The 15,020-nt window shown below is 48.4% G+C and overlaps 2 protein-coding genes across 4 annotated transcripts in view; one reads left to right on the forward strand and one right to left on the reverse strand.

Moving 5' to 3' along the window:
• Nucleotides 1–15,020, reverse strand: part of LOC147649026 (uncharacterized) — a 519,865-nt gene that overhangs the window by 467,000 nt on the left and 37,845 nt on the right. The window lies entirely within an intron of this gene.
• On the forward strand, nucleotides 2,201–11,526 carry LOC111922298 (uncharacterized). 2 transcript variants are annotated; one of them, XM_086864985.1, is made up of 8 exons: nucleotides 2,201–2,820; nucleotides 4,188–4,541; nucleotides 5,453–5,752; nucleotides 7,113–7,300; nucleotides 8,781–8,901; nucleotides 9,542–10,203; nucleotides 10,499–10,612; nucleotides 10,983–11,526. In XM_086864985.1, the coding sequence occupies exons 1-6, from the start codon at nucleotides 2,307–2,309 to the stop codon at nucleotides 9,610–9,612; spliced, it is 1,548 nt and encodes a 515-aa protein (XP_086721111.1). In that variant the 5' UTR covers nucleotides 2,201–2,306; the 3' UTR covers nucleotides 9,613–10,203; nucleotides 10,499–10,612; nucleotides 10,983–11,526. The 2 variants fall into 2 exon arrangements, with proteins under 2 accessions (XP_086721111.1, XP_086721112.1); XM_086864986.1 differs by having other exon boundaries at nucleotides 2,253–2,820; nucleotides 9,542–10,146.

The raw sequence follows: 15,020 nt of genomic DNA on the forward strand, positions 1-15,020 counted from the left end.
AACTATTGTTAATTAATAAAATCTATAACAGTTAGATGTAATTAGATAAAATTATAGTTTAAAGAACATAAGGAACAATGTTAGGGGGCTGGGGGGGATCACGAGAAATCCATGCTTGGGTAAAAACAATGGTTACAATAGAACAATATAAGTTTAATAATTAATATGTAAGTTGTATAATGATACTGTATAAAACATGTTCAACTCAAAACCAAATCGGGTCAGATTTGGGTATGTGTACCCCTGACACTCAGAGCCCTTCAATAAAGAACCTTCATATAAACATTCTGTGGTTATGTGTGATCCTGAACGCTAACAGTGTCATGGTTGAAAGTTAAGTGTTATGAAAGAAACTTCAGATTAAATTAACTGCTGAATGGTTGAATTAGTCAATTACCTAAGACATCTGATCATTTGTTTTATAAAAATGCCTTTTAAAAGTTTACAGTGTTTTAAGCATCTTATGGCTGCTATTCTTAAACCCCTTGCTTTGAAAATGACTTAAGAGACATCTTTCCAGATGAGGCCTAAGGCTCTGGCCAAGCCTTGACTTTACCTGGATAGAGAATTTACCAATAAACCCAGAAGTTTTCTGCATCAAAAGAATATTCAAGTCAATTTAACTTGACAATTAGTGAATTAATATAGCAGCTATATTTTACAGTGGGCTTGGAAAATTGTTATCCAGACATGATTTTCCAATCTTCCATTGATTTATCAGCTGTGGCAGACTCTGGGATGAGAGTATGTATTTTGTATATTCAGCAATTCATATTACAAATTATTCAGATAAGTTTCATATCACATAATATTAATTATGCATCTTCTTAATAAGTTTTTGATTTCTGTAAAAGTGTTATTTCCTATGTGTATACATGTGCAAGTGTTTTAATTTGATGGTTTTTCATTGTCGTAACAAAAAAACGCAAATACCTTGCTTAATTACAAAACAAAAAGAAAAGGGGGGGGAAACAAGGCTATGCCTCAGAAGTATAAAAACCTTATACATCTTAAATTTTTAGAAAAAGGGTAAAGATCTTATATCTATTACAAATAATTCTTGAACAGTCCTTTTTAAACAAGTCTGTTACAAAGCCAATTCCATCAATTATCAGGTATTGTTCTAACAGGAATCAAGCAAAGTTGAGAGAAAATTCTTTGGTTCCAGTCAAAAGTTCCGAAGTTCAGAAGCAAGATTAAAAATTCATTTCAATTAATAATTTGGAGGAAAGTCTATGTTTGTGTATTCACAGGTTCAAAGCAGAAGTAACTTCCTAGCGAAGAACATGGAAACTCCTCAGCTGCAGAGACAAGCAGACAGCCCAAAGAGCAGAAGAGCGAGCACGCAGATGTGAACTGTATCAAGACACAGCTGACAGCTGAACAGCTTGGATCCCACATGCAAGAGCAATGGACTTTGGGTTTCAAGTGAAAGAGTAGGAAAATTAATATGGTAAAGCCTCATTTGTTAAAGCATGAGTGAAAGAAAAATAACCCTTCTTGAAAAGTAATCCAAGGAAAGATTTGGGTTGATTTTTTTTATTGTTTTTTTGAAAAAAGAGAGGGGCAGATGTTGGAGTCTGAGATACAGAGTGTGTGCCCTTGTTTCTAATACTTAGTTCTAGGATTCCAAGAAACACTGAATTTCATATGACATGAAATTCATGAGCATGTTTTCATGGTGATACATGAAAACAAATGTTAAAGTTAGATAGGAAAAATGTAAGTGTGTAGATTAGAAAGTTTCTTAAATCACTGGGTGAAAAAGTAGTTTAGAGAACAGGAGACAAGATGGAAGATTTAGGGTGTTGTCTTTTGTCCTTCTTCTTTCTTCTTCATGTTCTTCTCCGAGGGGTTTTTGGGCAGTAGTAAGTGATTGGGTAAAAAATGCCGCAGTGCAGCGCACAGGTGTTGGGTCATTGGGTCAAATATTTATTGGAATAAAGAAAAAGGACTCCTCTGTCTCCTTTTTGGACATAAACCTCTGGCGTTTGTGGATTAATTTTCCTGACAATTGTTTCTAAAACTAACTTGAATAACAGGTGCAATTTAGTTAGCAAAAATCAATTCCATTTATTGCAGTAACAATCTTTGTCAATTAGTGTAATTCCTATGTAATTTCTCATTTCCCACATGCATTTTTCACCTGCTCTTACCTGGCCTTGTCTCCCCTCAGGCCCCGCTCGTCCTCGCCGAGTCCGGCCCGCGCCGGGGCCGCGCCGGGCGCGCGCGGGGCCGAACGCAGCGCCCCCCTCAGGCCGTTGCGCCGCGGCCGTTGCGGCGCCAGTCGGAGACAGATCGGTGCCATGGCGGAGCTGCCGCTGCCCGCCGGACTCAATGCCAGCACCTTCCCCGCCAAGCTGTGGCGCCTGGTGAACAGCCCCCGCGTCCGCTCCGTGCGCTGGGACAGCCAGGCCCAGGGCTTGCTCATCGACCGCTTCCTCTTCGAGCGGGAGCTGCTCAGCCCGGCCGGCGCCCACGGAGGGGGCGGCCAGGGGGCGGGGGCGGCCCCGGACTCCTTCAAAGCCACGCACTTTGGCAGTTTCGTGCGCCAGCTCAACCTCTACGGCTTCCAAAAGGTGCCGGCATGGCTTGGCTCAGCTGTGCCGGGCGATGCCGGGGCTCTGCTCCACTTTATGAACCCAAACTTCCGCCGCGACCGCCCCGAGCTCCTGCTCCGCATCAAACGCCTGACCAGGGCCAACAGGCAGAGACTGGCGGCGGGGCTGGAGGTGCGGAGCCGCCAGCCCAGCCGCCTCCAGCGGCTCCCCACGGACCGGTCGCTGCCCGCCTTCCCCAGCGGGCAGCCGCCCAGAGCCGGTGAGACGGGGTGGGAGCTGCGGGCGCGGAGGGAGGCGTGGGCTTTGGCCGTGGGCGCTGCCCGGCCGGGCAGGAGCGGCCCCTGCCCGTGCTGGGGCTGCTCAGCGCTGCTGCCCCGGCCGGCACAGGGGCTGTCCTTGGGCAAGGCAGCTGTGCCGGCAGGGCCCGGGAGCTGTGCCGGGCTGCCGGGGGCTGCGGGACAGTCCCGCCGCGCCTGCGCTCGCCACACGCTGGCCCGCTCGGCCGGCAGCCGGCCCGGCCCTGTGCCGTGGCTGGCGCTGCTCATTGCGCGGCCCTGGGACGCTCGGGGAGCTCTCCGGGAGTGCGGCTGAGCCGAGGGCTTGGGCGTGCTCAGCCCCCGCGGGAGAGGGAGCCTCCTGTCCCATTTGGAGCAGAGGGGAGAAGAGCTGGCACTTGGGTTTCTGGCAGCTGCCTCCTGCCAAGGCTTGAACGGATAGGGGAGAGCTCAGTAGACAGGGAGCTGCTTGTTGCAAAGGGAATAAAATCCCATACACCCGTGTGTGTAGAGTTGTTTATTTCAGTGCTGGAGGTGAGGAGGATTTCTCCTCCTCATTCATCCACCTTTGTCAATTGCTGTGGTATATATTTAGAAATTATTGCTTGGTGTTACAATGTCATTGTAACATATGGAACTAATAGACACAGTATATTATACACTCTGGAATTAATTTACATAGTATAATCTCATGGCTATAGATAGTTCTTTTTCACTGTGCTTGTGCCTCCCCAATTTGGGGGTCGTTGGGGGTCTTTGACGAAGTCTTCCAAAGTCGTCTTTGCATCTGAACTTTTCAACTTTTGTCTTCAGAGCATGCACAGCAACGGTGTTCCTTGGTCTGTCTGGTCCTAACTGGTCTAATTGTTTTATTTTGTGGCTAAATGGCTTGATGTTTGCTAATTTTTCACTAGTGCTATACTGACCTATCTCTGAAACTCACCACCTGGTGAGATTTTAATTTTTCTTTCCCATCTCTCTGGCACTGAGCAACAAGTTAACCATATACTAGCCAGTACAATGCATAGAAAGACGTCTATATCAGGTTAAATAGATCCATGAAGTTATGATTCAGGTTCTATTGATATCTGGTGATACAGATCTGTCAGGTTATATTGATATCTTATAACTCAATCTATAGAAGCAGCTTGTAAGTTTGACTTAAGTTCTATAGGCATCAAACCCCCCAAGACATGTGGTGATATTTTTCTTTCTCACCCTGTTTTGGGAGGAGGTGAGCTTTTGTCTTCCCTGACAAAAGCACACTTGCTGCCAAGGGAAACACAGCTGAGGAGCAGGAGTGACCCAGCCTTCCCTTTACTTCCTTTCTTCTTCCCTCCCTGCTGCACAGCTCCCTTGCTCCAGAAGCGCGATGCTGCCTCACCTGAGGATTCAGAGCTGCCTCCAGGCCCTTGCAGGAGAAGTGCAGGTGCTCAGGAGAGGGAGGCTTCCCCAGCACCTGCCAAGAAAGTCTGTGCCACCTCTGCACTTGCTGGGGCTTCACCAGTGGAACCATCAAGAGAGCTCATCCAGAGATTTAATCTCCGCAAGCTCACGGTTCCACTGGTTCACCTGGACCTGAAACGCCATCCTGAGCTCATGGTTCGCCTCACTCCAACCGACCCTGAAGCTGCTTGCAGGGCCCTTGGACAGAGCAACAGCTGCTCATCTTCTCAGCAGCACAGCCCAGCCTGCCACCCATCAGGTAGGGAAAGAGTTTCTACCCTTCCTTTTCCAATAGGTCCTGGCAACTGAGCCTTTCAAGTGTTTTCCCTGAGTTCTCTTTCATGGCTAGATCTCAAGTGACAATCACGGAGAAAGTGTACTAGGAAGTGGGACTGTGAATGCCAAAGTATTCTCTGCTCTTCCTGTCCTTCCTGCAGATGTGGAGGTTGTTGTGGGCATTTTCCAGACAGCCTGTCTGCTGAGGTGCAAGGGCAGGGCGAAAAATATTGCCCGCCAGACAAGTGGTCAGTGTTAGGTGAACTCCCCTGTTTCTTGGAATGAAGTCCAACTAGGACGGTGATAGGATATTGCAGATGTTTCAGACTGGCTGGCCTGCAAATCGGGCCGTGCCATTGAAATGAGCTCTGTGTGCCTCAGAACAGCTGCAGCTGCAGAACATGGCCTCACCTACAAGGTTGCTTTTAGAATAAACTCCCAGTTGAATTTCTCAGTGTGTGCCTGAAGATGCGGGCTCTTCTTGGGTGAATGCACGTTCTGTGGCCTTCTGTGATGAAAAACTCAAGCAGCCAAATCTAAAAGCTGCTGGGGAGATAGGGAAGGCTGTGATTCTAAAGTTGTTGTGTGCCTTTGGAGCAGAAGGGAGAAGAGCTGGCAGCTGGCTTTCTGGCAGTTGCCTCCTGCCGAGGAATGGCAGCGGGACACTTTCCCAGACAGATGAATAAGTAGGGGAGAGCTGAGTAGACAAGGAATTGGTTGTTGCAAAGCTTCAGAACATGTGGGGAATTTTCTCCTTCTCACCCTACTTGGGAGGATGGGAGCTTCTGTCTCCCTTGGGAGAAGTACAGTTGCTGCCAAGGGAAACACAGCTGAGGAGCAGGAGTGACCCAGCCTTCCCTTTGCTTCCTTTCTTCTTCCCTCCCTGCTGCACAGCTCCTTGGTGCCAGAAGCGCAGTGCTGCCTCACCTGAGGATTCAGAGCTGCCTCCAGGCCCTTCCAGGACAAGTCCAGATCCTCAAGGGCGTGAAGCTTCCCCAGCACGTGCCAAGAAAGTGTTTGCTACAACTGGACTTGGGGTTTCATCAGGCCAGCCAGGCACACACAGATTCCAATTCCAGCCAGAGCTCATGACTCCAGCATTTCCTGCGCACCATCAAAGCACTTCTGTGGCCTCTCCAGAGAGCAGCAGCTGCACTTCTCCAGAGCAGCACTTGCCAGCCAACATCCCATCAGGTACGGAATGTGTTTCTCCCCTGGCTTTTCAGAAAGAGAACAAAAAGTGACTGAAGTATTTTGCCGCGGTGCCCTGTCATGTGTCCATTTGATTGTGACAATCAGGTGTCAAGGGTACTAGGAAGCAGGATCATGAATATCAGAACAATCTCTGTCTGCTTTTCCCGTCCTTGCTGCAGATTTGGAAGATGTTCTGGCCATTTTCCAGGCAGCCTCTGTGTAGAGGTCAAAGGGCGAGGCAAAGAACATTTCTCCACAACTGGTCGGTGTCAGGTGAACTCCCATTTTTCTTTGGATGAAGCCAAACTAGGACTCTGATGGGATATTGCAGAGTTTACAGATTGTCTTTTGTTGAGATGAAATACAAGGGATGGGACCACCGTGCTTTGAGATGATTTATTGCTTAAGTAGCCCAATAAGAGATCAGTCCTGAGGCGTGAGATTTACAGGCAACAAGTCAACCACAGCTCGAGGAAGTTACGAGTTTCTTCTCCACATGGCAATATATAACTTTTTAGTCCAGTAGACAGTTGACACCAAGTTTGTTTTCACTTATTAAGCTCTTATCACCTTTACTTGATTTTGCCACACTGCGTCTGTCTTTTAACCAACAAGCTCACAGGTCACGTATTCACACACACTTCTGTTATAGTTCCTAGATCTCTAATTTACTTTATAAATCACACTATTACACTTGATACCTCCAACTATTTTACTTAATAGAATTTCTTCCTTACTCTAGGCATATTCTTACTTGCAACTGTAAGAACATAGGTTTAGAATTACTCTACCTAATGTCTGTGTACTTTCATCACTCCATCAATCCAGGCTTTTTCTAAGGCTGCACATTCTCCATTTCCAACAGTCTTTCCCGCAAATAATGCTATTAAATTTCAGTGCACGCTGGGAGTCCCCAGAACAGTTGCAGCTGCAGATTATGGCCTCACCTCCATGGTTGCTCCTTAGAATAAACTCGCAGTTGAAGTTTAGCATGTGTGTCTGCACCTCTGGCCTCTTCCTGGGTGAACGCACTTTCTGTGGTCTCTTGTGATGAGAAACTCAAGCAGCCAAATGCCAAAGCTGCTGGGAAGATGCAAAAGGCTGTGATTGAAGGTGATTATGTCTGTGTGTATGTCTAGACCAGTTTCCCAAGCCATACTTTAATCTATGTACTCGTCAATTAGGATAATACTTTAGAAGGGGAAGAGCTCACTCTTCCAATTCCCTGGGAAGTTTTTAATACCTTTCTGGAGTTGAGGTTGCTGTGCGCTTCCTGTGATGTTTGATCCAAGGCAGCAATAAAGCTCTGCGTCCCAAAGCCTCATTTTGAAGCCTCACCCATGTTTTTGGATTCTTCCAGCTGCCCCGGGCACTTCAGTCCCCAGTGCTCCAGCTGGCAGTGCTGGTTATGCAGCATGGAGAGCCCCAAGCTGGGTCTGGAGTACTCCTGGGGAAGAGGAATTGCCACCGCTGGATCTGGACCTAGTTCTGGAGACACTGGAGGAGATGCTTTCACCATCTGTGCCTGAAAGGTCTCCCTCTGCTCAGGTAACTCCATTGGACAGGGATGAGAGGGGCTGGACTGAGAGCTTCTGAATGTTGTTGCATGGCTGAGAAGCAAAGGCTTCTTGAATTCAGCTGGGAATGGACACGGAAGGATTTGCTTGGTCAAGCAAGATTTGCTAAGGAAGAGGGAATGAAAAGGGGAGATAGCCCTTAAGTGAGGATGAGAGGTGTTTGCCAGGTTTGGATGCTCCTTTTTCTGGGAAGAATCCCTGGTGCAGGGGCATTTGTGGGGAGGAAGTGGAAGCTTGGTGGGTTCTAACAGGCTTTGTTTGATGGGAAAGAAGAGAAGAGCGTTTGGAGAATTGCCACTGAAGGCAGAGTGGGAGGGTGCCAGCAGCAGATGTGGGCTCTGCCTCTCTTGGGCTGGAAGGCCAAGGCAAAGCAAGGGCTGGGCTGCAGGTGCTCCTACAGCTGCTGCTGCTGCTGTGTGAGCCCTGCTGTGCGTGTAGGCATTGCCAGAGCTGTGTGTGGGGATGGGCTGGAGCTGCAGCAGTCTTGCCCTCTCAGGAACCTGGTGCCTGCAGTCCAGTTTCCAGCTGGGAAATGCTCAGCTGGGCAAACTGGCCAGTCTTGCTCTCCATGTTCCAGAGCTCAGTCACCTTGTGGGAAGAAGAGATGTGTGTTGCCAGACAGTCTCTGCAAAGCTGCAGCCTGCATGAGACTGTTGTGCTTTGGGCTGTGGTGGCAAGAGCACATCCCTGTGCCAGGAGCTAGCAGGACTCCATCCTTAGCGCCCACTCCATGGCTTGAGTGTCATCCCCACGCTCAACAGCCTTGTCAGCCTTGACAGCTCTTGGAGCGTGTTGGAGAAGTCAGTGTTTTGGACTGTTGAAGGCCTCTGGGGCCCAGAGCTCCTTGTTAGGAAGAAGGGATGAAGTGTGTGAGCCGTGGAGTCTTCAGGGGGCAGATGTCTTGGTTTTGAGGCCCCATGACTTGTGTGGTTGGTGAGAAGGACAAGGTTGGTGCTGGCCATGAAATGGTTAAGGACTCCTTTAAGCCCAGGGGCTCCTCCTGTGTTGAAGAGCAGTTCAATCAGGGCCCATTAGTCCTTGTGTTTGACAGATTCCCTCTTGGACTTTGGAATCCCTTTTTTCTTTAGTCTTGTCTCTTCCTAGACTGGCCTGTAGTGTTCAGTTTCTGCATTGGCACAGGCCTTTTTGCATCTTATTCTACAACTTTGCCAAAGAATTTCTCTTCTTTCATTTAATATGCAGACCCATTGCATGGGTAGATTTATTCTTGAGGAAGGGCAGACTGGAGGTGGGGAGGGGGATTTTTTGGAACTGCCCATATCTTCTTGCCAAGTGCGATGAGCCTTTGTCTTCTGCAAACTCCCGCGTATATACCAGTTTTCAAAAGCAATTTGTTGGTGCACAGAAGGAAATCTGGCAGGCTCTGATTGTATCCCTGCAGAATCTATTGGTTGATCTTTGCGTTTCCTTCTTTCTGTTTTTCTTTTCAGGTCAATGCTAGTGTTGCCCGTGGCTCTTCAGGAGGGGAGGCTGTGAACAAGGCTGCAGCAGAGGGAGCTTTGCCTGCTTGTGGGAGCCGTGTGAACGTTTGCCAGGAGCCCGAGGAGCTTGGTAAGGAGTGAGCCCAGCGTGGTTTAGAGAGATGGGAGACAGCTGCTCTGAGCCTGCCTCTGACAGGAAGGGAGATCAGAAGAGTTGAGTTCTTGTCTGCAGCAGGGTTGGTGCTTCCTGGTGCCTTTAGTTCCAATCCTGCACTGGCACAAGCTCCCCGAGCCCTGCCCCTCCATGCTTTTCCAGAGGCTCTGACACCGAGTCCTCTGCTGTGGCAAGAGAGCCGGCAAGAAACCTGAGCTGGTGGCAGTTGTGTCACCAAGCTGCGTGTCCCAATTGGTTCCCAGCTCACAGCAGCCTTCAGCTTCAGCCACTGCAGTGAGGACTGACGTCTCTGCGTCAGCCCAGAGAAAGAACAAGGCTGGGCTTCTTTGTGGCAGCTGGCACTGTCTGTGTTTCAAGCTCTCGGGGGTGCCATTTGCACTGGGAGGGTTGTGAATTGATTGGCGTACTTCAAAACTTCACAAGACTGGAAAACTTGGAAGGATCCCTGTTCCCTTTAAAGAGCAGGCTTCAAATTCTCAAGTGAGAGTGTGCCTTTCAGGCCATGTTTGACAGCCTTTGCTAGCAGGACAGTTTACTTGCAAAGGGAAAGCTACACGGAGGCCAGCATTGACTGAGAGTTGCCTTTCCTTCCCAGATATCCATGTGATCTACCTGGCCAGAAGGGCTGCCCTGCGTGGGAAGAAGGATCAGAGGGAGAGCCTGTGACCATTGGGCAAGTGGCATCCCTCTGTTTATAGATATAGTTATAGATTTTTTTATCATTATTTATTTATCGATATAGTTACCAGTGTAGATTGATAGAGTTGTATTTACCGGTGTTTCTATTTATACATCTGTATAGTTTGTATGTTTAGTTATTTATGGATATGATAAGATTTTATTTCTATGTATACAGTTACATTTATAGATTTTAAAATTTGCATTTATATATGCGTAGAGTAAGATTTCTATGCACACATAGTTCCATTCCTAAATGTGCATAGTTCTTTAGTTAGAGCTCTATGGATGTAGAGCTCCATAGATTGAGCTGTGTAGGCCTAGGCTGCATTTTTGCCTCTTTCCCCCTTGGCTGCCTTTTTCATCTCTTGTTTTTCCCGCTGTGCCCCTTGTGTCCCCCTGTGCTGGGTCCGAGCTGGGGCCGGGCCAGGCGGAGCAGCAGTTGCAGCCCTGGCTGTCCCTGGAGCGGTGGGAGCTGCCGCTGGCCCCAGGCACTGTCCTGTGAGGAGCTGCTGAAGGACGGTGAGACTGAGGGGGCTGAGGAGGCGCTGATGCTGAAGGGACCTTGCAAACCTTGAGGTGTGAGGGGCACTGAGGGCTGTGGGGGAGCAGAGGGCCGTGGTGGCACGGAGGTGACAGAGGCACGGGCTGAGGGCTGTGCCGGCTCTGAGGGGACACAACGGCTCAGAAGGGACTGAGCGGGGGGAGAGGCCTGGGAGAGGCCCAAGAAACTGAAGAGGGGGCTGGGGCTTTGCCGAGAGGACGGCGGGGCTGAGGGGATGGAGGGGGCCAGGAGGGAGCACACAGAGCTCAGGGACTGCAGCTCTGCCAGGCCTTGCAACCAATTGCAGAGCCTCCACTTTTGCCACCACAGCTGTGCTGAAGAGCTTGAGGAGAGCCAGACACTGAGAGGAGCCAGCAGGGAGAAGCTGAAGGCCTGGAGCAAGAGCAGTGAGCAGGGATGTGCTGGGGCCACGCGAGAGCCTGGGTGAGGCCCCAGGGCTGGTGAGGCCGGGCAGGGCTGAGGGTGGCGTGGGCTTTGGCCGTGGGCGCTGCCCGGCCGGGCAGGAGCGGCCCCTGCCCGTGCTGGGGCTGCTCAGCGCTGCTGCCCCGGCCGGCACAGGGGCTGTCCTTGGGCAAGGCAGCTGTGCCGGCAGGGCCCGGGAGCTGTGCCGGGCTGCCGGGGGCTGCGGGACAGTCCCGCCGCGCCTGCGCTCGCCACACGCTGGCCCGCTCGGCCTGCTTGTTCTTGCCAACCCTCCTGGGGAGGCTCGGAGATTTTCGCTTCCCTGCTGGAAGTGCAGCTGCTGCCAAGGGAAAGGTCCCAGCACTGACTCGCTCTTCCCTTTGCCTCCCAGATGTCCCATCTGCTGTCCCTGTCCAGGAGAGCTGCTCTGCATGGCAGGAAAAGACTGAGGGAGAGGCTTTGAAGATGGGGCGGCTGGGATCCCTCTGATTGTATATCTATATGTATATATATTGTGTGAAATATGTAATATTTAATCTGTATTTCCATCTGTAGATTGTTATATATGTATATGTAGAGGTATTTAGTTCTATTTAAAAATGTATGATGTATAATTCTATCAATCGAATTCTAAATACAGGGTTATTTAGAGGAAAACACTGATATTTTTGTATTTCTATATGGGCTGTAAGATTGTAGTAATCTGTAATAAATTAAGTTGTTAAACACCTCATTAATCTTTGTCTATAGTGACTTGTAGAGGTTAGCAGTAAGTTACGGTTTTGCTAACTGAAGTTTGTATTTGTATATTTTTACATGGCATTGTTGTGCTAATGTAATAAATTACTATTTTTCAACTTAATGGAGATTTTTATAGTTGTGTATTGTCAGCACAGGTGTAGCAATTTGTAATAAATGACATTTTTCAACTGAAATGGATTCATGTGTATTTGTAGCTCAGCTGTGCGGCTGCAGCAATCTGCAAGCAATGACATTTATCAGCTGAGATGGGTGGTTTGTGATTTGTGCTCTCCAAAGCAATGGGCAGATGGAAATGCCCTGACGCTGGAGGATTTTGGTGATGAAAATCTCCAGCCACGCCCAGCACATGCCCCACTTGCGCTCAGGCTGGGCAAGGAAAGCGCAGATTTGGGATGGCAGCAGAGCCACACGTTGGCTCAGAACTCGCTGCACAGGCCTGCTGAGAAAACTCTGGGACTCTGCTGCGCGTACAACTCCAAGCAGGAGGCAGCGGGGCAGGAGAAAGCATTCACAATGAAAATACAAAGAGAAATTGTGTCCAAACATATGTGAGGATACTCTGGGAGTTTGATCAAATGCTCTAACTCACCACTGCCTGGGCTCATCTTCAGCAGAACTAGTTTGTTAAAAGCTGAACACCTTCCAGGAAAGAGAGATCGCTCTGTCTTTGGTTCAGGAATGGCACGGTGACCAATCCCAGGTCACTCGGTCCATTTGCACCCAACACCAATGTGATGGATGGCAAAAATGGCATTTATTGCTGGAGAATTTGACACTTTATAACCTAGGTTCACAGTGTCACTCCCATCTGCTTTCATCACAGCTAGGTGCTATTGGCTAATTACGGGGGTCATTACCATAAACTATGGAGGAGGGGGGTGACTCCATCTTTCCGTTACATCCCGATATCTTCCGACCGCCGGGCCCCAGCTGACCACATTTCCCCCCTCCTAATGCTTAACTAAATTTGCTAGAATATGAGTTGTATTAGTCTTGTAAATTCTAACATCTGTTTTTAATCATTTTATCTAATTTATCTATATTATGAAAAGTTTTAAAAGTAGATATAATAGACTTGAGTAAAAATATAAGGTGCACTATACTAAGTAAAAAGGTTAAATACTTATTAAATAGACACCGCAGTGTTTCATTAACAAACATAAGGCACAGGAGGTGACCAAGTGCATTCTTGGAGCATCTGCTGTCTTTCTACAAACAGGATGTTGACCCTCTCTAGTCAGCTCTTGACAAAAGACACAAGCTCATTTAAAACATGGTCCAAAGTTTAGCACCAGTAAGATCATTATGATTGGCCCGATCAGAGTGGACACCAGGCTGGTCAGCCACGGAGACTGGTTAAACAGCGATTCGAACCACCCTTGTTGGGCCTCTCTATCTCTCTTTCTCTGGGCTAATCTTTCCCTCAGTTCAGCCATAGAATCTCTGACCGCTCCGGTGTGATCAGCATAAAAGCAACACTCTTCTTTCAGGGCGGCACAGAGGCCTCCTTGCTGCATTAGCAGAAGTTCTAGCCCACATCTATTTTGTAAGACAACCTCAGAGAGTGAGGACAGTGACTTCTCTAAAAGAAAGATGGATCTTTCAATCCTCTGCAGGTCCTCATCGATCGTCATCTGCAGCTGAGAGAACCCTTGCTGTTGGGTGTCTCGTTAGGGACTTTTGGATTAGGTTCTTTTTCCCTTTCAACTGAAGATTGAGGAGAGAGAGGCAGTTTTCTCTTGTTCAGTCTCAGTTGTTTATTCTTCTCTTATCAGCATTACAAGGTACAAGGAGCTATGTGCACTATGATAGAAAAGGATAAAACGGCCTACAAAGATCATCTTCAAGGTCTTTTATATGTCCATTTACCCAATTAACAGATGCCAACTCAATTATTTTTCTTAGTGACCCAATGATCCAACACCTGTGTGCTGCACTGCAGCATTTTTTACCCAATCACTTACTACTACCCAAAAACCCCTCGGAGAAGAACATGAAGAAGAAAGAAGGATAGGAGACAACACCCTAAATCTCCCATCTTGTCTCCTGTTCTGTAAACTACTTTTTCACCCAGTGATTTAAGAAACTTTCTAATCTACACACTTACACTTTTCCTATCAAACTTTAGCATTTAACATGTATCACCATGAAAACATGCTCATGAATTTCATGTCATATGAAATTCAGTGTTTCTTTGAATCCTAGAACTAAGTATTAGAACAAGGGCACACACTCTGTATCTCAGACTCCAACAGCAGAGTTCACAAAATCATCATCCAATTGGGGCCCAAAGCACCAAGGATCCACTGTGACACTGCAGGGCCCAAAGCACCAAGGATCCACTGTGACACTGCAGGGCCCAAAGAACCAAGGCTCCACTGTGACTCCACGGAGTGTCATGGAACCGTGGAGACCATTGTGACACTGCAGGGCCTCATGGAACCATTCTGACACCAAGCTGGCTGGGAGTGTGGATGTGCTGGAGGGCAGGAGGGCTCTGCACAGGGAGCTGGACAGGCTGGATGCAGGGCCCAAAGCCAACAAGGTGAGGTTGAACAAGACCAAGTGCCGGCTCCTGCACTTTGGCCACAACAAGGCCTGCAGTGCTCCAGGCTGGGGCCAGAGTGGCTGGACAGCGGCCAGGCAGAAAGGGAGCTGGGGCACTGATGGACAGCAGGCTGGACATGAGGCAGCAGTGTGCCCAGGTGGCCAAGAAGGCCAATGGCCCCTGGCCTGGATCAGGAATGGTGTGGCCAGCAGGAGCAGGGCAGGGATTCTTCCCCTGTGCTGGGCACTGCTGAGGCCACACCTCGAGTGCTGTGTCCAGTCCTGGGCCCCCAATTGAGGAAGGCCATGGAGGGGCTGGAGCGTGTCCAGAGAAGGGCAACAAGGCTGCTGAGGGGTCTGGAGCACAAGTCCTGTCAGGAGTGGCTGAGTGTGGTGGGTTCTAGCTCTAGCTAAAATCACCAGAGTACTTCCTTCTTTCTTGCTGTGAGATATGGATTAGGAGAAGGGCAAAAAAGGCTTAAAATTTAAAAGTAATAAAGAAACTTAATGAACAAGACTACAAGAAGAAAAAACAAGACTAAAATCTACAGAAACCTTCCCAGCCCCTACCCAACTTTTCCTTTCCCAAGTGACAGGGCAGAGACAAAACCTGGGATGTTAAAGCAGTGCCAGCTATACAATTGTCTGATCATCAGTCTGTGCAGGGAGAGGAGTTTTCTCTTGTCATGCCATGGAGGCTTCTCCACAAGAAACAGTTTTCTTGTGGCTTTTCATTTCTACAAATGGCAGTCACCCAGGCACAAACTCTGCCCTCTCCTCCCATTTTCACACCACTCAGAGGTGTGTTCATAGGACATGAGCTCAAGGGGTTTTATTTTAAGGATGAGTTATTCAAAGGCAAAAGTCCTCTTCATCTCTGAGAATAGAGGTTTTCTTCTTCTCTCCCTGAGAGAAAAGGGTCTTCATCAGCTCTCATCTCCCTCTCTCTCTGTTCAAGCTCTCATGGGATCACAGCTACTCCACCATCGCCTTGGCTTCATCAGTGGATACCTTTGCCCAGATCTACAGCTTGAATGCTTCAATCCCCCAATACTCTTTCATGAATTCAAAGAGTTATTTTTCAGAACATTATTATTCATCTCCATGGCCCTACCAAAAG

This window comes from Cyanistes caeruleus, chromosome 28 (genome assembly GCF_971803275.1).
Source record: "Cyanistes caeruleus chromosome 28, bCyaCae1.hap1.1, whole genome shotgun sequence".
NCBI classification, from domain to species: Eukaryota; Metazoa; Chordata; class Aves; order Passeriformes; family Paridae; genus Cyanistes; species Cyanistes caeruleus.